Here is a 23230-nt window from a genome sequence, read left to right on the forward strand (position 1 = left end):
CTGCCAGGATAGAACTGGCGCCCATATGGGATCCCGGGCGTGCAAGGTGAGGACCTTAACCACTTGTGCCTCCGCGCTGGGCCCTGGGCACTTATTTTTGGTATAAAACTTATAAAGGTTCCAAGAGTATTCTTTCCATGTAATCAATGTACGTTAATTTGTAGTGTGAAAAAGTTGCTGGTCTTGAAGTTTACAAATATTCAAACATCTGCCATTTCTTTTTTCTTTGTAAGATGTACTTGTTTTTATTGAGAAGGCAGAGTAACAGAGAAAAGTGTAAGATCTTCCATTTGCCAGTTCACTCCCCAAGTGACTATAACAGCTGGAGCTGAGCCAATCCCAAGTCAAGAGCCAGGAGCTTCTTCTGGGTCTTCCACATTGGCACAGGGTCACAAGCATTTGGGCCATCCAGTAGTGCTTTCCCAGTTCACAAAAGAGGGAGCTGGGTGGGAACTGGAGCAGGAGGGACATGAACTGGTGCCCATGTGGCTACAGCCAGGTCTGGAGGTTGATTTAGCTTTGAGTCATTGTACTAGGCCCAAACATCTGACATTTCTTTAACTCATCCTGATAAATCAAGAAAGAACCAAATCCAAATGGACACCAGGTCCAGAAGATTCTTGAAGGGTCTGCCTTAGCAGGAAGCTAGAATCAAGTACAGTGTATGTCACATCTGTTCTCTTCATTGTAAATGGGCATTTGAGTTACTTCCATGCCTTTGGTTATTGTGATTAACGCTGCCACAATGACTTCCTGTGTTTAATTATATGTTTGCTTTTTAGCATGTAGAAGCTTATTTATCCTTATTAAAATTATAATTTAAAAATTGTATTTTCAAAATATTTTTTTTGAAAGGCAGATTTGACAGAGAGAAGAAGAGAATGTCTTCCATTCACTGGTTCACTCCCCAGATGGCCACAACTTTCAGAGATGAGCTGATTCAAAGCTGGGATCTAGGATTGTCTTCTGGTATCTTACAAGGGTATAGGATCACAGGATTTTGGGTCATCCTCCACTGCTTTCTCAGGCCATAGCAGGGCATTAGATCAGCAGTGGAACAGCCAGGACACTAACCAGCACCCAGATGAGATGCCTGCATAGCAGGGCAGAAGATTAGCTTGCTGTGCCAATACACCAGCCCCGATTGTAATTTTATGTTTCAAACAATACATTAACTGAGAGAATTAACAATAGTATTCAAGTCAAAGAATACTTATTTTTACTATTTGGGAAAAAAGGGTAATCAGAAACCTGACAATCAAGCGGAACACAATGACCATGAAGATATTTATGGATTAACTAGGAAAAATACTTATTTATTAAAAATAAGACAAGCTCAAGTCCTCCATAGAGAGCTGTTCCTTTCTGATGATCTTCAGGGAACTCCATTAGTCACCTCACATTTGCTGAGAAATCAACATTAAGTTTCCAGTGAAATGCAATTTAAAATTGTTAAAGTTTTTCAATCAACAGTGTTTACAGTGACGATTTAAGTGTAGTCAATGAAATTAGCTTTTTGGCTTCCCCAATTTTTAAAAAATCTTTTGTTGTGAGAAATAAAACAGAGGCTTTTTTTTAGAGAGAGAGTTGTATTTTATTAGACTTTAACTGCATGTAATTATATTTATTTTTTAAATATTTTATTCTTTTTACTTATTTGAAGGGTAGAATGATACGAAGGGAGAGGCAGAGGGGTGGGCGAGGTCTGTCACCCCCTGTTCACTTGCCAAATGGCTGATACAGCCAGGACTGGGCCAGACTGAAGCTAGGAGCTGGGAACTCCATCTTGACCTCTGGCATGAGTGGCAGAGGCCCAAGGACTTTGGCTATGTTTCCCTGTCTCCCTAGGTGATGTAGCAGGCAGCTGGTTTGGATGAGAAGCAGTCAGGATTCAAATTTGCACAAGTAGTGCTTTCTCTGGCTATCCTATCATTCCCACTCCAAAAAGTTGATTCTTAATTAGAAGAGATGCCTCTGAAAAAGTACTTGGAAAATATATATTATGAAAAAAACTGTGTGTGAATTTCAAGACTTTCTTTGCATCAAAATAAGCTTATCTTCAAATTCAGCATTTTCATGAACTTTTAAAGTAGCCTCATAATTCTAAGATTTTTATTAGATACTATTAACTGACAGCAAACCAATTTATCTTTTATTGTTATTTTCCACTGTGTTCTTTCCTTTTGCAATTATTGTCTCATTTGAGTCAACTGCTACAAAACCACACTGGTATAATTAAATGCCATGAACTTAATTTTCTAAATATTTTAATATAAGCTAATATTTTACTATCACTAAATCTATTTAATTATTATATACAAAGGCATATTTTGAATTTCACTTGAATTTTACAAAAAAATAGTTACAAGGTAATAAGAAGAGTAAAATGTCATTTTCCTAAATTGTTGCCACAAATTATGTGGTATGAATGTACAAAAAGATGATTTATTTTAAAACATGGGTCTAGAGACATTTATTAGAGGTTGTCTGTAGTGAGTAATTATATGTGCTTTGATCTAATTTCTTTGCTCATTTAGCTGTGTAATTTACTCAGCACTTCACCTCTTTACATTTTGATTATTTTGTCTACATGTTGGGTAAAATGGTTCAGTTGCAATAAGAAAATTATCTATGTTCATGACAAATTAGGTGCTATTTGTATGGAATTCTGCCCAATATTATACCATAACAATTCAGTATTTCTCTTTAGAGCAACAAATACAAAATAAAATAAGTAAATATAAACATAGAAAGGGAGTTGAAACACTCTTTCCTTCGGAGAGAAGACCTCCTAGGTAGGAAATAAGCAGTGTGGTAACTATACCTTTCCCCTGTGCATGGTTGAGGCTTGCCAACTGGAAGGCTGCTTAGGAGAATCATCAGTTAAAGAAGGCAAGAATCCCCCATGTCAGTCTTTTCTATCAGGTTCTTTGGTTCTTCAAGAGGGAAATTCTGTGTACTCTGCCTGGGAAAGTGCTGGTGAAGCATAGAGCTGGCTGCCTGCCACAAGTGTGGAAGAAGCTGGGGGTCCTAATCTTTTAGAGTGGTATCTGTTCTGTGCTCTGCAACGTGCCTGCGGTCATGCCACCTGAGGCTGCACCTGCTCAAGCTGCACAGAGAAGGAAATCTGTGTTTTGATGGGATGGGAGAAGCAGGCCTCCTCTGGCTGCTTGGGATTCAGGTGAGGACCCGGGTGAACAGAAGCCTCCAGACCTGCACCTGCAGTGCCAGGAAGCTTGCTTCTCAGGGAGCTCTCCTCTCCTGTGACTGCTTGTCATTCAGAACAAACACCTTTGCCAGCTAACCCAAAGATTTCTTATGAACTACAGATGTGACATTGCACACCTGTTTTTTTTGCTCCTCTCTGATTCTCTTTGATTTGGTCAATAGGTGTCTTACGCATTTTTCTTTATTACTTTTCTAGTGGGGTTTTGTGAGGAGAGAAAACAAACTCATGTTTCAGTCCAACTGGAAGTCTGCAACTTAATGCTTGTTTTGAAGAATACACTTAGTCTGTTGTTTTCCCATTGACCCAGATAAACAGAGGAAAAGATGCTAAATCAAAAGACTTGTTTCACAGCAAGCAAATCGAATTTTCCCTCTTTTTGCTTAACCTGGGGATAATTTCTGCAGAGGCAACAACAAATTTTTGTTTCAGTCATCATAGTGAGTTTCTTTTTAAAAGTTGTATTTGTTTATTTGAGAGGCAGAGAGAGAGAGAGAGCTCCAATTCACCAACTCCCTCCTCAGGTTCACTCAATGGCTGGGGCAGGCCAGGCCAGATCTCCATCCAGATCTCACAGGTGGGAGGCAGAATGTAAGATTGCAAGTGTTGACTTACCCCACTGCATGACAATGCCTGCCCTTCAAAAATCTTATTCTAGTATCCAATGTGGTTGCCTAGTGGCTAAAGTCCTTACCTTGCATACACCATGATCCCACATGGGCTCCGGGTCATGTGTTGGCATCCCCACTTCCCATTCAGCTCCCTACTTATGGCCTGGAAAAGCAGTTGAGGACAGCCCAAAGCCTTGGGACCTTGTACCCACCTGGGAGACCTGGAAGTAGCTCCTGGCTTCAAATCAGCTCAGCTCTGGCCATTGGGGCCATTTGGGGAGTGAATCATTGGATGGAAGATCTTACTCTCTATTTCTTAGTATATCTGCCTTTATAATAAAAATAAATAAATAAATCTTTTTAAAAAATTTATTCTAAGCCAAGCAGCAAGGAAAAAGGAAACCAATTGTAGAAAGACCAGTAACAACCTAGACAAATGATAATCCTGTCCCGTGGAACCATGCCTGGATCACAGTAGGTGTGCAATGCTTGTGAAGTGACTAAATGCTATATTGGTCTGCATATGTAATATTATGGGAAAGAGAATAAGAGAAATAAGAGAAATAAGAGAAATAAGAAGAGAAAGTAACACTAATAAGGGAAAATTATTAGCCGTCTTGGGGAGTTGATTATGAAAGCTTAATTTTATATTTAATTGCATATGATTCTGTGCATAGTCACTTATCTTATCTTTAATTTCTGTTTTAATATTTACTTTCCCTGTTTCTCTGAAACCATGACATTGTTGAGGTAACTGCCTGCTTCTTCCACAACACGTCTGGTGTCTGCAGACGCTGCCATTCCCCCGCGTTGCTTTGGGCAGTGTCTCCTTCTCTCTGGACACAGAAGCCTGAAGTGAAGCCCGAGTCCCGGCGTGTAGCAGAGTGAGGAGAGCCCTGGAGGGTACTAACTGAGGGCCCACTGACGGCTGGGTTTTCCATGTACCAGTTGTGTGATCTTAGTGAAGTGATTTAACCTCTCATTTATTCTTCTATATGCACATGCCTTATTTAGTTATTTAAAGATCAAATAATATGTTTACAAAATGCATAGCATTGTTCTAAGTAGGTCTGTAAGCATTTTTTTTTTTTTACATTTTAAAAGATTTATTTATTAATTTTGTTGGAAAGGCAGATATACAGAGAGGAGAAGAACAGGAAAATCTTTTTTTTTTCAATATTGTTTCCTTCATGTTTAAAGGGGGGTATTAAGGGAGAAGGCCCACCCAATTTCCCAACCTCCTCAGGTCCCGGATGTAGGGTATGCTCTGAGGTTCTTGCTCAAGTGGCTTTGATATTTCAACAGTTATGAATCGCTGCCAATCTTGCCACTCCAAGCCCTATGAAGTCCTTGAAGAATCCACTGATTGACATATTCCATCACAGGGTCTCTGATTGCCCCGTATTTCGTTTGTAAGCATTTTATAAAACTCAGAAATAGAAGTGTGTTAAGCAAAATTATACAGCTACACCTAACAAGCTGTTTGTAACTCTCCAGAATGCCCAACTCACATATTCTAAAAATTCTGGCTATATTTTGATTTATAATGCTTCTAAAAGTGGTGTTCTTGTTTTTTTGTTGTTGTTGTTGCTGAGTTCTAGTTAATACACTCATGTTCTGGAACTGTTTGGCCTCAAGATGGGAGAGAATTAACTATCTGGACTTTTTAAAATATAATTTATTTATTTTTATTGAAAACACAGATTTATGGAGTAAAGGAAAAACAGAGAGAAAGATCCTCCATCTGCTGGTCACTCCCCAAGTGGCTGCAAAGGCCAGAGCTGAGCCAATCCAAAGCCAGGAGCCAGGAGCTTCTTCCAGGTCACCCACATGGCTGCAGGGTCTCAAGGCTTTGGGACAGGCCCCAGTGCTTTCCCAGATCACACATAGGGAGCTGGATGGAAAGTGGAGCACCCAGGACACAAACTGGCACTCCTATGGGATCCTGGCATGTGTAAAGCGAGGATTTAACCAGTGAATCATCACACTGGGCCCCTGTCTGGAAATTTAGCCAGATCCATAATTTTCACTCAAAGTAAACCAGCCAGTCAAACAGCTTATGACACAATTAAAGTGCAATTTCCAAGTAAAAAGGTTGGGGTGATTAGTTTGCAAACACTCCATCTAAAAATAGTTGACATTTGCAATAATGATGATGATGATCGTTTATATGTACTTAAGCCATACCAGACACATATTACTTGGTACTTTACAAGCATTCTTCTGTTTAATATCAATCAAAATCCTATGACATGCTAACTTTTTAAACTCCATTTTACCAATGAGAAAACCAAGATTTAAGAGTCCAAGATTACACAGCAATTTCCTGGCAAAGCTGACATTCCACGCCAGGTTGTTCTGATTGAAGAGTCACAGTCTAATTTCCCAGGCAGCAAAGTTTAGGAACCATTTCTTTTACAATAGGACCTATTTATTTGTTTATTTACTTATTTACTGATTTACTTACTTGAAAGGCAGGATGAATGAGAGAGGGAGAGAGAGAAAGAGGGGAGAGGAACAAAGAGAAAGGGGGGGGAAGAGGGAGAGAAAGAATTATTCTCCAGATAGGAGCCAGGAGTCAAAAACTCAACGTCGGGCCCGGCGCGGTGGCGCAAGTGGTTAAAGGTCCTCTTCTTGCACGCCCGGGATCCCATATGGGCGCCGGTTCTAATCCCGGCAGCCCCGCTTCCCTTCCAGCTCCCTGCCTGTGGCCTGGGAAAGCAGTGGAGGATGGCCCAAAGCTTTGGGAACCTGCACCCTGTGGGAGACCCGGAAGAGGCTTCTGGCTTCGGATCGGCATAGTATCGGCCCGTTGCGCTCACTTGGGGAGTGAATCATCGGACGGAAGATCTTCCTCTCTGTCTCTCCTCTCTGTATATCTGCCTTTCCAATGGAAAAATAATAAAAATAAATCTTAAAAAAAAAAAACAACTCAACGTGGGTCTCGCATAGGGTAGGTTCCAGTTACTCACACGATGGGCCATGATGAGCTGCCTCTGAGGAGATAGAGTGGAAGCCTGGAGCAGTGGGAACTTGATCAGGCCCTCTAGTATAGGATGTCTGTGTCCCAAGTAGCAGCTTAACTTGCCATGCCCAAGGCCTGATCTTTGCTACTTCTTAAGTCAGATAAACATGGAGAACAGGATGATACACATAAACAATTGGTGTTCATGGGCGCTTGGAGAATACAGTTGGGTAATAAATAAACAATTTGATAAATTCCATTTTTTTAGGTGAAGCTATAGGTATAATTCTTTTTTTTTTTTTTTAACCACAGATATTTCTAGTCCTTCTAGGCTTCTTAGCTTTTAAAGTTTGTGAAAACTCAAAACCATGGTAGCACACAGTAGCTATTTTAAAGGTGAGCAAAAATTTTCATTAAAATTTACTAATTTAGGGCCCGGTGTGATGGCACAGTGGTTAAGGTCCTCTCCTTGCACACCCCGGGATCCCATATGGGCGCCGGTTCTAATCCCGGCGGCCCCTCTCCCCATCCAGCTCCCTGCCTGTGGCCCTGGAAAGCAGTCGAGGATGGCCCAAGGCTTTGGGACCCTACACCTGTGCGGGATACCCACAAGAGGTTCCTGGATCCTGGCTTCGGATCGGTGTGAATCATCAGAGGGGAATATCTTTCTCTCTGTCTCTCCTCTCTGTATATCCGCCTTTCCAATAAAAAATAAAAATAAATCTTTTTTAAAAATGTACTAATTTAAGATGATTTTTAAAATAATCTCAATTGGGCCCGGCGAGGTGGCGCAGTGGCGCAGTGATTAAGGTCCTCTCCTTGCACGCCCGGGATCCCATATGGGCACCGGTTCTAATCCCGGCAGCCCTGCTTCCCTTCCAGCTCCTTGCCTGTGGCCCGGGAAGGCAGTCGAGGATGGCCCAAAGCTTTGGGACCCTGCACCCGCGTATGAGACCCAGAAGAGGCTCCTGGCTTTGGATCGGCATAGCATCGGCCGTTGCGCTCACTTGGGGAGTGAATCATCGGACGGATGGAAGATCTTCCTCTCTGTCTCTCCTCTCTGTATATCCGCCTTTCCAATAAAAACTAATAAAAAATAAATCTTTAAAAAAATAATAATCTCAATAAATAATCTAAATAAAACATCAAAAAATGTTTTATTTGAAAGAATAAGAGAGATTTTCCATCTGCTGCTACTTTCCCTAGATGCTCACAACAACCCGGGTTGGGCTACACTGAAGCTAGGACCAAGAACTCTGTCTGGGTCTCCCACATGTGTGACAGAAACTCAAATGTTTAGGCCATCCTCCTGACCTTGCAGGCACATTAGTGGGAAGCTAGATGGGAAGTGGAAGACCCAGACTCCAACAGGCACATCAAATGGGGTGTAGAAATCCCAACAACAGCTTGATCCACTGTGCCAAAGCACCCATTTCATCTCATCTTTCACAAGTGAAAGCAGGTCTCAACATTGTGTATTTAGTTGCTTGTCTAAACACTAAGACATTGGGAAAACTTCTTGTTATAACTTTCTTTTTATTTTTTTAAAAATGAGCTATCTTGGGCCCGGCACCGTCGCTAGCGGCTGAAGTCCTTGCCTTGAACACACCAGAATCCCATATGGGCGCCAGTTCTAATCCTAGCAGCTCCACTTCCCATCCAGCTCCCTGCTTGTGGCCTGGGAAAGCATTCGAGGGCGGCCCAAGGCTTTGGGACCCTGCACCCACGTGGAATACCTGAAAGAAGTTCCTGGACCCTGGCTTTGGATCGGCATAGCATCGGCATAGCATCGGCTGTTGCGCTCACTTGGGGAGTGAATCATGGAAGATCTTCCTCTCTGTCTCTCCTCCTCTGTGTATATCTGACTTTCCAATAAATAAATAAATCTTTTGGAAAAAAAATGAACTATCTTAATTCACTGAGCATAATGGTCCCTAGTTGGGACCATTTATGTTTTCTCTGATATAAAGCAACCTTCATGCAAATTAAAGTAGTTCTTTCAATACTGTTTTTGCTACAACTCACGGATTTTGGTATTTTTGTTCCATCTGCTGATTCATTCCCCAAGTGGCTGCAAGACCGGAATTGAGCCAAGCTGAAGCCAGGAGTCAAGAGTTTCCTCTGGGTCTCCCATGTGGGTACAGGGTCCCAAGGCTTTGGGTCATCCTTGACTGCTTTCCTAGGCCACAGATAGAGATCCGGATGGGAAGCGGGGCTGCCAGGATTAGAACTGGCGCCCATATTGGATCCAGGCGCTTGCAAGATGAACACTTTAGCCACTAGGCTACCACACTGGGCCCTTGTTTTTTATTTTTATTTCTTCAAAATAGTTTCTTTCCTCTCACTAAATTCTTCACTAATTCATAGATCATACAGTGGCATCATTTTCTCCAAGAAGGTTTTTTCATTTTCATTTTGTTTTTCATGTCTTTATCAACACATTGGTTATTCAGTGGCATGTTGTTTTGCTCCATAGTATTGCCAATTTTTTAAACTTTATTCCTGTTGTTAATTTTGTTTTATGGCTTTTCATTTGAAGGAATGTATAGTAACTGTATAATAGAGACTATCTTATCCAGATGTGAAAATACAATGCAGTATGTATCTCTACTTCCAAATCAAAGATGGACTCCCAGTGAAACTGGCAACTGTATCTTGACAATAGGATGCTGGACTCTCTGACATTGTCTATACCCACAATGTCAGGATACACTTAAATAGCAGAATGATGGACAATGACTGCCTGTGAAGGACTCTACTGTTGTAATAATATGGAGGAAATCAGTTGGTGAGAGAGTTATTCATGGAGGAAAGGAAATCTTAGAGCCTATGAAATTGTAGCACAAAATTAAAAATAAAATAGAAAAAAAGAGAAACTATCATCCAGATGCACAGAAACTATTCATTTTGTGCATCTGTCAATCCATCTAAAAATATTATCCCTAAGTTCCCACAATCCTGTAAGGCAGGAATTATCATTTCCACTTTACAGAGCAGGAGTATGTTCATAAATTTCCTGAGGTCAAATACCTAGAAGTGACTCAGCCAAAATATGGACCTAGGCTTGCTGCCATCACAGCCTGTGCTTTTCCACATGGCATACCCATGGCACATTTATCGTGACCAAGAAAGGAAAGCCAGAGTCCCTCCTCTTTGTGGTGAATGCGGTCAAATTGAAGACATCGCATTGAGCAGCTGAAGGCCAGGCAAGTTAAGATTTCTCCAGTGACTCTTGGGCTCAGCATAACTTGTCACTGCATCTAGCCTCGTGGAGCTACTTATCTTGAAATGCTGCTCTGCTCTCATGAAAAATTCAATGTCAACAAGTTAACAAAATTCTTCTTGCTCTTGCAGTTTTTACAGAGGAGAAAATGGCTAAGATGCTCATTTTCGTCCTTGTCACTGCTCTGGTAGTGGACACAGATGTCTGGGTAAGCTTCTTGTAAAACCTCTTGTTGAATTTACAATGCCTGCTTTGGTATGGATTTTCTATTATTATCTAACTCTAACTGAATGATTGTTAGAAAGTCTAAACAATGATCATGTGAGGCAATTACAGAATAAAATTTCTAATTTCTCAGGAGCAAGCATTTTATCAGAGAACACCATGACACAAGTTGCAAATAGAGACATCAAGGTAAAAATGAGAAAATAGTAAACAAAACAAAACAAAAACAAAAAAGATGTCCTATGTTCCTTTTTCCCTTTGCCTTGTTTCTGTCCCAGGGCTGAATACCCAAGAGCCTTTATGAGCCTTCTCAAAACTCAATTCACTTGCCAGAGTCTCATTCAAGAGCTCTGTTCTGCTCAGTCCGACACCACATTACAAAAGAGCTTATAGGCTCAGGAACGTGCCACATGCTTGGGTTATTTGTTTTTTAAGAAAAGATCAGTGATTTACTAGGTTCAATTTGAAGGATCTGAGGGAAAAGTTAGGAGTAAGCAAAACAATGTCAGTGAATCCAGTAAAATTTCCGCAACTGGAAAGTGAATGGAAAATCTGAGGGAGGTGAGGGTTTAAATTGGAATCCCTTATAAAGATGCCATACATCATCAGATTATCCCCATTATATTTAAAATTTTTTTGAAGTTTAGTATTTATTCTTTTACTGGAAAGGCAGATTTACAGAGAAAAGGAGAGAGAGAAAGAACGATCTTCCGTCTGCTGGTTCACTCCCCAGGTGGCTGCAATGGCTGGAACTGAGCCGATCTGAAGCCAGGAGTTTCTTCTGGGTCTGTCATATGGATGCAGGATCCCAAGACTTTGGGCCATCCTCCATTGTTTCCCCAGGCCACAAACAGGGATCTGGATGGGAAGTGGAGCATCCAGGATGTGAAATGACAGCCATTTATGATACTGGTGCTTGCAAGTGGAGCTTGTTGAGTCACCATGCCAGCCCCAGATCTTGTTTTTAAAACATATTTATAATCAGATCATTCTAAAATCTCATTTATTTGGGGTATTAAAGAACCAGTAACATAATTAACTTCTGTAAAGCGTTTTACAATTTGTTTGCTTATAAATTTTGTTTATTTATTTGTGTTCGTTTAAGAGAGAGGAGACAGAGAACTCCCATTTGGTGGTGCATTTCTCAAATACCTGCAATAGTCACATTAGGACCAGGCTAGAACTGGGAGCCAGAAATTCAATCTATGTCCCCCGTGTGGGTGGCAGGGATCCAAACACTTACATTACGCCTGCTGCCTCCTAGAGGGTATGTTAGCAGGAGGCTGGAGTAAGAAGCAGAGCCAGGACTCTAATACGACACACAGGTATGTCAAGAAGCACTTAACCACTGTGACAAATGCCTGCCCCATTTTACAGAAAAATTACATTATGAAGAGGTTGAGGACTCCTCTCACATTTTCAGGGTATCTGTGAGGAAGGCTTTTGCATCAGGACATAGCCCATTCCTTCCTCAATGAATTGTTATGAATATATAATAAGAAACAAATAATAAAGCTCTTGGTACAACCATTCTGGCTGTATTATTTTGTTTATTGAGTTCATGTGCTTTAGCATCTATTATAACTATTAAATTTTTAAATTATAACTATAATTTTAAAAAAGATTTATTCATTTCCATTCAAAAGTCATATATACAGAGAGGAAGATCTTCCATCCATTGATTCACTAGTAGCCCAAGTGACTAAGATGGCTGGAGCTGCACCGATCTGAAGCCAGGAGCCTGGAGCCTCTTTCAGGTCTCCCACGCGGGTACAGGGTCCCTAGGCTTTGGGCCTTCTACTGCTTTCCCTGGCCACAAGTAGGAAGCTGGCTGGGAAGCGGGGCCACCGAGACATGACCCAGAACCCACATGGGATCCCCGAGTGTGCAAGGTAAGGACTCTAGCCATTAGGCTACCGTGCAGGATCCTATAATTTTAAAAACTGCTTCCTTAGTTGGAATGTTACTCTAAAATGGCAGAAACAAAACTGGATCATTGAGTCATTCAAATTAATAGCAGCATTTATCTTTTGCCAAAACAAGGTGTCCATTCCTTTGTAGGCTCTGGACAACTGCTTCCAAGAAGTAGCACGGCTCAGAGCTCAAGTGCATCTGCTGGAGACCCAGATCAAACAGCAACAGATCAAAATTGAACAGCTTTTGCAAGAGAACGAAGTCCAGCTCCTTGACAGAGGACAGGAGAATAGTGTCTTCGACATTGGAACCAAGAGGCAATATGCAGGTCAGAGTTGACTTTTCTTAACTGTGCCAATAACTTACATACCCATATGCAATGATGCTGCTGGAATTTGTTCACTTCAAGTCTTGCTAAGGCGCTTGTGAAGTGTTTTATCTGTATTAAGTATCTTCTATCATATTTTGCCCTTTCTATTGTCTCTTCAGGGGATATTTAACACAGTACTAAATACGTGAGAATTTCTATTAGTTCAGTAGGAAATTGAGGTCATAGATGATTTAAATAGTGTATAAATAGCAACTCTTAATGGTGAAATTTTAGGTTTTCATTTGTGTATCTTTCTGACATGGTTTGCCTTTCTGAAACCCTGTTATATCTTACGGTGGCAAATAAGGTAAGAGAATAAAAGAGCATGAAGGGGAAAAGGACCAGAATTATTCAACAAAATAAAAGTGCAGTTTTATTTTTTTTTTTATTTTGACAATCTTTACATAGTTAATTAGGGTAAAAAGGTTCAAGGGCTACAGGAAAGTGGGTAAGACTAGTATGTTCTCCATATTGTTACCTTCTTGTTTAAAGGGGGTATTAAGGGAGAAGGCCCACCCAGTTTCCCACCCTCCCCAGGTCCCGGATGTAGGATATTCTCTGAGGTTCTTGCTCAAGTGGTTTTGATATTTCAACAGTTATGAATAGCTGCCAATCTTGCCACTCCAAGCACTATGAGGTCTTTGAAAAATCCACTGATTGACATAGTCTATCATAGCTGAGATGGTTGGTTGACCTGTTCTGTCTTCTCTCTTTTCTTGGTTGGGGTTCTGAGTCCAGCATTTAGATTAGGAAGATCTCCAAAGAAACTTCTTGTATGTTCTAGCAAGTACAGGGCCCAGCACAGTCCATCGCCCTGATTAGCTGGTGGTTATAATTGCTGGGTTGGTTCTGTTTTCACTCCCGACTTCCACTAGAACCAATGGGTGTTGCAGTCCAGCCTGGTTCTGCTCAGCACATACTTGGCCCTCACATAAACCAGTGGGAGCTGCAGCCTAGTTGGAGCTACCCGCAATAACCCGCACCAGGCCCACCCCCTACCCTGGATTGCCAGTATGTGCAGCAGTAATCCAGTCTGTCCCACACCCCATTCCATCCCAGCCGCTGTCTTAGTTTTATGTCCTCCCGTGGAAGTGGTAACCCAAGAGAGATGAGCCCACTATTTCCCTCCCAGGCCTCTCCCACTCCCAGATTACAGCTGATGCTGTGGCTAAGCCCAAAAGACCCTCGCCCACTCTAATTTTGTTTGTACCAGTAGGAATAATCAGCCCAGCCTGGATTTTCCCTGATCCAGGCCACATGAGGCACACAGGTGTGGTAGCCCTAGTCTGGTCTGACCCAATCCCAGCCGGGAGGCTGCTGGAAGTTTAAATTCCCAGGCCCAAGGTCGCACCCCTCCCAAATTCCATTCACCACCCAGTGAAGGCAGCAGGTGGGTCCTGGACCTGCCCAGTCACGGAAACTTCCCCTCTCGGTGTACTCACCCCGAAGGGAGCAGCCCCCAGAGCCCAGGCAGGCCAGGGAACAGCTCACCATGTGCACATGGTGGCTGTCTGGGATCCAGGCATGAGATGCCCCGTCCTGAGACCCACCTAAAAGCACAGTTTTAAATGTGCATAATTTTTAGTTTGGTAATTTTACATTTGATTAAACCAGTATTTTTTCCCCAGAAACTAAAAGATCTTTAATGCCAACTTGTAACACACATCAATGTGCACATCATTGTCTATAGAAAACTGCTTCTGGTAGCCATCAGTTTAAACAACCACTCTTACTTCTGGAAGAAGTGAAGTGAACAGGAAGAATGCCAGCTGCAGCATTTTGTTCATATGTCCACTCTAACATTACCATAATGTTATGACTTATCTGTTTGTGAGTCTATCTTGGTCAATTAACTGGCCACTTGGCAAGGTCTGAACATTTAGTACTGTTTACTTCCTTGTGGACTATGAGAATGTCGCAGGCAGAATGAATTGTCATACTTATGAATGAAAGCAAGGAAATAATAGAAACAGGAGCAGTGAAGAAAAAAAGCACATTGAGAAGTACATTTGACAGTAATTAAAGGGCTGAAGAGACCAAAAAGATGACAAATTTTTGGGAATAAAGACATCTATAAACTCAGCAATGTGCAATATAATCATTGTAAAAACCTTAGAACTGTGCTTCAGTATAACGCTCTTTCTTTTTTAAAAAAATTTTACTTGTTTTTGTTATTATCATTTTATGATACAGTTCCATAGGCCCTGGGATTTCCCTTATCCCTTCCATAATTCCCTCCCCACTCACTGAGTTCCCCTATATCATTACTGTAGTATAGTTCTTCATATATGGTCATATGTCCATCATTGTGGGCATGGACAATGGCAGAGAGTCCAGCATCCTGTTGTCAAGATACAGTTAACAGTTTCATTGTAAGTCCATCTTTGTCTGGAAGGAGAGCGGTATACTGCATTGTATCCTCACATCTGGATATGATAGTCAACATTGCACAGCTACCATACATCCCCTTAAATGAAAAGACACAAAACAAAATCAACAACAGGAAGAAAAAAAAAGAAATTAACAACACCATGAAGTTAAATAATATACTACTGAATGACTAATGTGTTGCTGAAGAAATGAAAATAAAAATCAAGAAGCTTTTTGAAGAAAATGATGCTACTGTATGATCTATGAGTCATTGAAGAATTTAATGAGAAGAAAGTGTTTTGAAGAGATGAAACTAACAAAAAAGGTCAAAATCCATGAGATACAATTTCCACAGATCTTTGTTGGTGAAATGCGTCTCCTGTAGGGAACAAATAGATGGCTTTTGTTTTTTAATCTACACCACTAATCTATGACATAGGATTGATGAATTTAAGCCGTTTACCTTCAGGGTTAATACAAATATGTGGTAATTTAGTTTTGTCATTTTAGCAATGGGTTGTTCATTGATTAAGTCTGCTTTTGTTATTTTACTGGAATGTTCTTCACATTTGTCTTTGGTTTTAGTGGGCACTATTCCTTTTCTCTATCAAGAGAACATCTTTAAGCTGAATGCTGCTGGGGTATCAGTCACTGCAACACCATACCATTGTGTCTGCTTCTTTCCTTGTTGGTCAGTCTCCAAGTACTCCTCTGCTGTTGTTCTGTCCTCTCCTATTTCCTAGAATGTGCCCTCTTTGCTTCACACTGTCTAATATTTCTCTGTGTTTAAACGTGTCCTTATCCTATTCTACCATCTTGATCCTATAATACTCTTTCTTTACTAAGATTCTAATTTATTTCTGTCCAGACCCCTTATTTTGGGCTACTGGCCTTTGTTATATAATAAATTGATAATTTCTTTATTTTCTTTTTAAGAAAAAAGATTTGTTATCTTTATTGGAAAGACAGATATACAGAGAGAGAGGAGATACAGAGAAAAAGATCTTCTATCTGATGATTCACTCCTCAAGCGCCTGCAATGACTGGTGCTGAGCTGATCTGAAGCCAGGAGCCAGAAACCTCCCTCTGGGTCTCCCACGTGGATATAAGGTCCCAAGGCTTTGGACTATCCTCTACTGCTTTCCCAGGCCACAAGCAGTGAGTTAGATGGGAAGTGGAGCAGCCGGGATACAAACCGGTGTCTGTATGGAATCCCAGTGTATGCAAGACGAGGACTTTAGTCACTAGGCAATATGCTGGGCCCCTAGATTAATAATTTTTTAGGAGTGATCATCTTTATCAGAGAAGCCCAAGATTTGAGTTACAAATATAGATATCAAGGCTAAAAGTGGAAAAAAAAAAAACAGTAAAACAAGAAAAATCAAAGATGACTTTTCATTACCCCTAGGAGGTTGCTGTCCAAGGACTGAGTGTCTGGGCTCACATTCAGCTTCCTGTCCTCAGAACCCTGGTAGTTCTCTATCTTGTGTGTTGTAATTTTGTCTCCATTAACTAGCATCCTCATTGTGTATACTTCATCCCTGGAGTTCCATTGCTGCCTCCACTCCCCAGTTTGGGGATCAGAAGTGGGCTAAAGCCTCAGGCCTGCTCAAGTGGGGACAGGTAGAGGGTGTAGATGAGATATGGAATGAGGAAAACCCAAGACTGATCACGTAGAAATGGGCTTGGGATTGAAGGTGATTGTTTGAAGTTTGCAAGGACAAGCTAGTAGGAGTCAGAATGGGAGAAGAGAACTATAGTGGATAGAGTCAAGCCTCCTCCATCTGTCACGTATGAACTCAGTAAATCAAGAGATGTGTTGAAGCTCAGAAAATAAGGATACTGAAAGTCCTGGTAGACAGAGAACATGGCTCAGCTCTCACACTACTGAAGCCATTTTGCTGTGACCTCGCATTTGGCCGTTTTTAAGTATAAGGGCTAAGAAAAGATGACGAGGGATGAAATCAAGAGATGATGGATTGCTTTAGGCAGCTGGGTGCCAGCAGTGGTCTCTGCCCTTGGTAGGAGGAGTTCACAGACAGTGGCCTGATGAAGCTGCTTCCATAAATCCTTGACAAAACAATCATTACATCTGTGCATGTAATGATTTATCTTTATCTTCTTTGGGGAGGCAAGCTGCCAGCAAGTGCCTGTCGGCAGAACCCCCAAGCTGCAAGCAGGATCCTTCTCATGACTAACATGATTACATGCAAGACTGGGCAGAAAGCAGTCTAACTCCGAGGGTCAGGCATGGAGGAGATAGCTCTGAAACAAAGGCAGAGACATGAAGTGTTTGCATCCTGTTACATGATGCAGATTGTTAGGAAAACTGTGAAAGAAGGTCCAGGAAGCAGAATCAGTCTGGATTCCTCGGAGAACGTGAGGCCCAGGCACTGTGACTCGTTAGAATCACCCGGAGATGTTCTAACATACTGCTGCTTGTCAGGAACTGTGACGAGTTCTATGTCAGCATTCATGTCTCCTGACTTCCACTACTCAGATGGAAGAATAGACTGGTTCAGGTGGAAGATTTGCAAGCAGAGAACTTTGTCACAGCTGAGGAACTCTAAGCTTGGGACATTTTAATGTTTTGCAAATGTTTGTGGAAAAAATCTGTCCATCTGGGACTCAGACGGAGATATTATTGTTGTTAGGATGGACAGTAAGCAAAGCTGCTGTCTGCTGCAGAAGGAAACACTATATCATCCAAGGCTGTTCACTCTAAGAATATTCTTCAAAAAATAGTCCTGGACTATAAGACTGTGAAAAATGTCAGTTAGATATGCTACAGGGTAAGAGCTCATTGACTTAATTGAATCAGTCATTGTGGGTGATTCAAGACAGATGCATGAAAAATTTTGGTTCTAACCAAAATCCTCACGTTGAAGCCCTAAACCCTGTCCCTATGAATGTGACTATGTTTGGGGATAAGGTGTTAGAAGAGGCAATTAGGCTAAAACAAAGGACAAGCAGTTCGGGCCTCACGCTACAATTATATAAGTTCCCAAAACCATTTCTAAGTTTTTGTTTGTTTGTTTGTTTGTTTGTTTTTATACTCATGGATACCGTACTCGGTAATCTACTATTGTTTCTACTTTTTTCACAAAGGAAAAATGATTGAGTGGGTTGAAAGGTTTTTATTATGTTAATGTCCATATGGTATTTTTAACTCCACATTGTTCAAACTTTCTGTTATCATAGTTTAATTTCCCAAGACTGGCTCTTTAATTTGATCACTATAAGAAATTGAACTACTGGGTGTGTGTGTGTGTGTGTGTGTGTGTGTGTGTGTGTGTGTGTGTTATCCTTAAGGGATTTATTTGAGCAAGACCATATGTTATTGATGGAGACATTATGACTTGAACCTAGTTTTTCTGATTTGAAGGATAGATTTGCTTCTATAATTCTGCATCAGTCAGAATATATCTAGCGCCTAGCACATTGGTTTTTTTTAAGATTTATTTTTAAATTTTTATATGAAAGGAAGATTTTTACAGAGAAAGAAGGAGAGATGGAGAGAGAGGTCTTCCATCCACTGGTTTGTCCCCACAAATGGCTGCAATGGCCAGAGCTGAGCCAATCCAGAGTCAGGAGGCAGGAGCTTCTTCTGGGTCTCCCACGTGGTTGCAGAGGCCAAAGGACTGGAACTATTCTCTGCTGCTTTCCCAGGTCATTAGCAGTCTGCTGGATCAGAAGTGGAGCGGCCAGAACACTGTGAAGAAACACAAAATGATCACATGAGATTAGTTCAATATTGAAATTTTTACATTCTATAGTCAAATATGTAGTACACCTTTGCCATTAAAGTCAGCAGACTTTAACCTCATCAGAAAGGAAGCTCTTGGCCTGCATTTAATTTTCCAGCAAAGAGCTGAAAACTAAAAGCTCACAAAGTTCAAACTCTTCTCCAGGCCAATATGGACATGATTAGCTGTAACATTTGCCAATGAGCAGTTTTGTGAATATAAATATTTCTGCCAAAATTTTCTGTTTGTTCTCATTTTGTGTGAACTCTGAGTTGAGTTTTTGTTCATGTGTTTGCAGTTTTCCTTTTCCCCAGGAGAAAGTGCCAAATGCAACTTAAGATCCAGAGGAATTTCAATGAAAAAAGAAAAAAGCAAAAACTAACAAAAATTCTGGATTAAAAAAAAAAAACTCAACCAATAGGTATAAAGGGATTTCAAGAAGGTTGTGGGGGAAAAAAAAAAGGAATTGAAAGGTTTATTTTGAAACAAAATAAAGTTGAAATCCACATTTTCAAAATCCACATTTTCATGAACGGTTTAAAGACTTGCTTGAACACATCAAAAATACAAAAAACTGGAACTGGCACCATGTAGTTGGCTATCTACCTACAGTGTGGGCATTCCCTATGGGCTAGTGTTATTATTAAGGCTAAATATTCCACTTATATGTTTTGTAACTAACAGAACACATATAATTCATACTTTTTGTTTTTCACAAAATTTATAAATGAAAAACCAGTCCCTGTTTCAACTTATTTTTTCCATCACCACATCATGAAGTCAAACAATAATTAAATTTTCTAAATTAGTCCCTGGAAAAGAAATAAGAGTTTTAAAGCCTGCTCATCTATCTATACCTTGTATTTATCTGTCTGCACTGGCACTGAGTAAAATAATTCAGAGGTTTCCTTGTAAAAGTCATATAAGAAATATTATCACTGTTTTACAAGCAGACTGTTCCGAGATTTTCAATGATGGGTATAAACAGAGTGGATTTTACAAAATCAAGCCTATCCAGAGCACAGCGGAATTCTCTGTTTATTGTGACATGTCTGATGGAGGAGGATGGACAGTGATTCAGAGACGATCTGACGGCACCGTGAACTTTAACAGGTATGCTCACTATGACATACAGGTGTATCTGTGGGAGCAAGTATGAGAATGAAACTCAACTATGAGTCTGAGGTCTACTAACATGACAGTATTTCACTCTCTAATTAATAATACTGAGTGTGAATTAACTGATCATGACAACACTGGCAGCAACATGGGAAAGCATCTTGTCTATCTCAAACATTCTTTTGGAGTTTGCTAAAATAAGCTTTCATTTTTTTTGTCTGTAGAGCCTGGGAAGACTATGAAAAGGGTTTTGGAAATTTTGTTCAAAAAAATGGTGAATATTGGCTGGGTAATAAAAATCTTCACTTTTTGACAACACAAGGTAAGTTTGGCCTGATGTCAAATTCATTTAAAATGCAATAAAAACAAAACACAAACACGTTTTTCACTAAATCATAGGCAATGGAACTAATTCAATAGCTACTATAATTTGCAGATGGTACTGATATCTGTTACAGAATAATCCACTTGGCAAAACCTGGCTGCTTAAATCTAGGAATAGAGGAAAGAAACTAGAACTGAATTGTGGGCAGCATTGTTTTCTCATATATATTTTCTGTGGGAAAAAAAGTAATGTTACAAATATTCTTTGTGTAATACCTGAAAATTATGTACACTATATCAACAATCTATATCATTGCAACAGTATGAAGTCATGCTACTTCAAAACTTGAAGGCTTCATAGCAACAACCGTTTATTGCTCCTCATCAATCTGCATGCTAGCTGGATAGTTTCGTGGGTCAGGACTGATTTCTGCTCATCTTGGCTGGGCTAGCTCGTGGTTCCATAGTCAACATTCTGGTTAGGGAGAAGCTGGCTGCTCTCAGCTGGCCTCAGATGAAATGGTACAGCTTTGCTCCATACAGTCACCCACCTTCCAGCCGGCTGTCTGGACTTACTCTTGCAGGAAAGGCAGAGTTGCACAAAGAACCAGCAAGGCACAGGAATCTCCTGAGACTGAGCCCCAGAAGTGGCCCACAGTCCTTTTCCTTCTGTTGATGAAAGTGGCTCAGATTCAAGGGGAAAGGAAATTAACAGGAGGGGTTTATAAAGTAACAAAACAGAGGAGTGAATGCTAGGAAAAGTGGAGCTGTTTTTGGAATCAGATACCAGAATACATTAAATGTCTTTATTTTTTATACCTTCATTTTTTTTATTAAAAAAAACCTTTCAATGATACAGCCAAGTTGAAAGAAGCTTCAGCACACCACCTAGAATTTACATTAATGCTCTTATGCTTGTTTTGTCACATCTACCCATTACTCCCTATTCTCCTCACCCATCAATCCATCTTTTAAAACATGTTTTTTTTTTTTCAAAATGGTAGACATCTATGCAGTTCTCTCCATAGCGATGCACCTGACTTAACGATTGTTGGACGTAACAATTTTGTGACTTTATGATGTAACAAACGTAATTTTCAACTAGTAGAAAAACTTATTTCAAATTCTGAATTTCTGATTTTCTGCAAGGCTACTAAGAACCACTTCAAACTTTTCATGAAGTAGGACAGCATCCGGAAAACCCCATCATTACAAGGAAAACAACCAATACCCCACAGTGTGCTGTGTTGCTGAAGTGTATTGGTTAATGGATTAGGTGTTGTAAAGGCATTTAAAACCAATATTTTAAACTTTTGATGGGTTTATTGGCTGTAATTCAATCATCCGTTGAGAAGCATCTCTGTATTTTTTTTTGCATTTCTATTTTTAATCAGAACTCAATATTGCCTAAGAAATCATTAGTGTGGTTAACTTTTCAATGTGTGGGTCTTTATTCTTTTGTTGCCAGCCATTGCCTTCCTTGTTTGAATTGTAGTGTGTGACCGCATTGAGTTCTACTTGGATCTGTTTTGAGTACCTTATAAAAGGCAATTATGTTGCCCAAGAAGTCATGCTAAGTCACTTTGGCAGCGCCTTACAGGAGCAAGGATTCAACTGTGCACTCAACAATCGATACAGCCATCAGTGTTTCCATATGTGTGACTGTCAGTAGGATTATGATTATAAGGTTCTTTGAGACACATGGATAATAGCTAATGGGATGGATAATCCCAGGAGTCTGATGTGTTGTTTTTCCATCTAGTAATCAAAGAGTGCTAAATTTACATGAGGTTTCCTAATCAACTTATTTATGATCCCTACCAAGGGAGGCGGCTAATGGACAGCTCTGATTATGGGTGTGGACAAAGCTTACCACTTGGTGTGTTCACAGCCCTTTGCCAAGCTTAATGGAGATGAGGATGACAAAGAAAGGAGGCTGAGCATGGATGGGCCTTCTCCGTGTTCAGGAACTCCCAGGAGAAAGAGTCTCTAAAATCCAAACTGGCCAGAGAGGTCCTTACGAGGATACATTCAAAAGATGGTGGGAAAATCTAACTAAAAGATAAGTGTAATCATGGTGAATATTGTGTCATAGTGAACTAAGCCATCACTGGGATTTTGTCATCCCACATTGAAGCCCTAGCTGCTCTGCTTCCTGTTCAGCTGCTCCCTGCTAATGTACCTGAGAGAACAGCAGGGGATGGCTAATTGATTGGATCCCTACAACTTACATGGGAGACCCAATTTGAATTCTGAACCAAAAGATGGAAAATCTTTCTCTTCATTCTGCCTTTCAAATCACTGAATAAATAAAGCTTTATAATAAAAAAAGTTTATTCTGGTGAAAAATTGTTTTGCAATCAATACATGGTCTTTTGTGTTGTAGTTCACATTTTCCATAGACTATTGAAAGATAACATGATTTCAAAAAACTTTTACAACAAAATAAGCATCTTTTAATTCCATTTTCTTTTTCTAATATTTATTTATTCATTTGAAAGAGTTACAGAGAAAGAGAATGATACACACAGGGAAAAAGAGCTTCCATACACTGGTTTACCACCACCCCCACCCCCGGCACCACAAATGGCCACTGTGACCAGAACGGGACCTGCAATGGCTGGAGCTAAGCTAATCTTAAGCCAGAAGCCAGACGTTTCTTCCAGGTCTCCCGTGTGTGCAGGGTCCCAAGAGCTTGGGCCATCTTCTGCTTTCCCAGGCCACAAGCAGGGAGTTGGATGGGAATGGAGCAGCTGGGACACAAACTGAGCCCATATGGGTTCCTCGTGCATGCACGGTGAGGACTTGAGCTACTAGGCTATTATGCCAGGCCCATTCCATCAGTTTTGAAGCTAAGAGTTCTCTTCTATGAGCCAATATCAAAGAAAAGTTCACAGAAAATAAGGGAGATTCAGATTTCTTCCTCAAACGGTCTTTAAAGGGTTTGCTGACAGATCTCTTACACAGCCAGGAAAAGCAAGCAAGTTCATGTACTTGCATGCAATTGCTTCTATATCATAAAACTAGTGGCTGGCTGGCTAGCTACCAGAGATTATAAAATGTTAGTAATAGTCATTATTTATCTGTAAGATCAACATTTCTGTTAAAATTAAGAAAAGGAAGTAAACTGTTAAATT

General features: G+C 40.5%; 1 protein-coding gene across 1 annotated transcript in view; it reads left to right on the plus strand.

Annotated features, from left to right (window-relative positions):
- FGL1 (fibrinogen like 1) overlaps positions 1-23230 on the plus strand; it is a 30271-nt gene that overhangs the window by 4406 nt on the left and 2635 nt on the right. The window contains exons 2-5 of the mRNA XM_040965992.1: positions 10157-10233; positions 12312-12492; positions 19604-19763; positions 19994-20091. Coding sequence (XP_040821926.1) covers positions 10174-10233; positions 12312-12492; positions 19604-19763; positions 19994-20091 — 499 coding nt within the window. The 5' untranslated portion in view covers positions 10157-10173. The remainder of the gene's footprint in view (positions 1-10156; positions 10234-12311; positions 12493-19603; positions 19764-19993; positions 20092-23230) is intronic.

Source organism: Ochotona curzoniae, unplaced genomic scaffold, assembly GCF_017591425.1.
Source record: "Ochotona curzoniae isolate NIBS_2020 unplaced genomic scaffold, NIBS_Ocur_1.0 scaffold_4505, whole genome shotgun sequence".
NCBI classification, from domain to species: Eukaryota; Metazoa; Chordata; class Mammalia; order Lagomorpha; family Ochotonidae; genus Ochotona; species Ochotona curzoniae.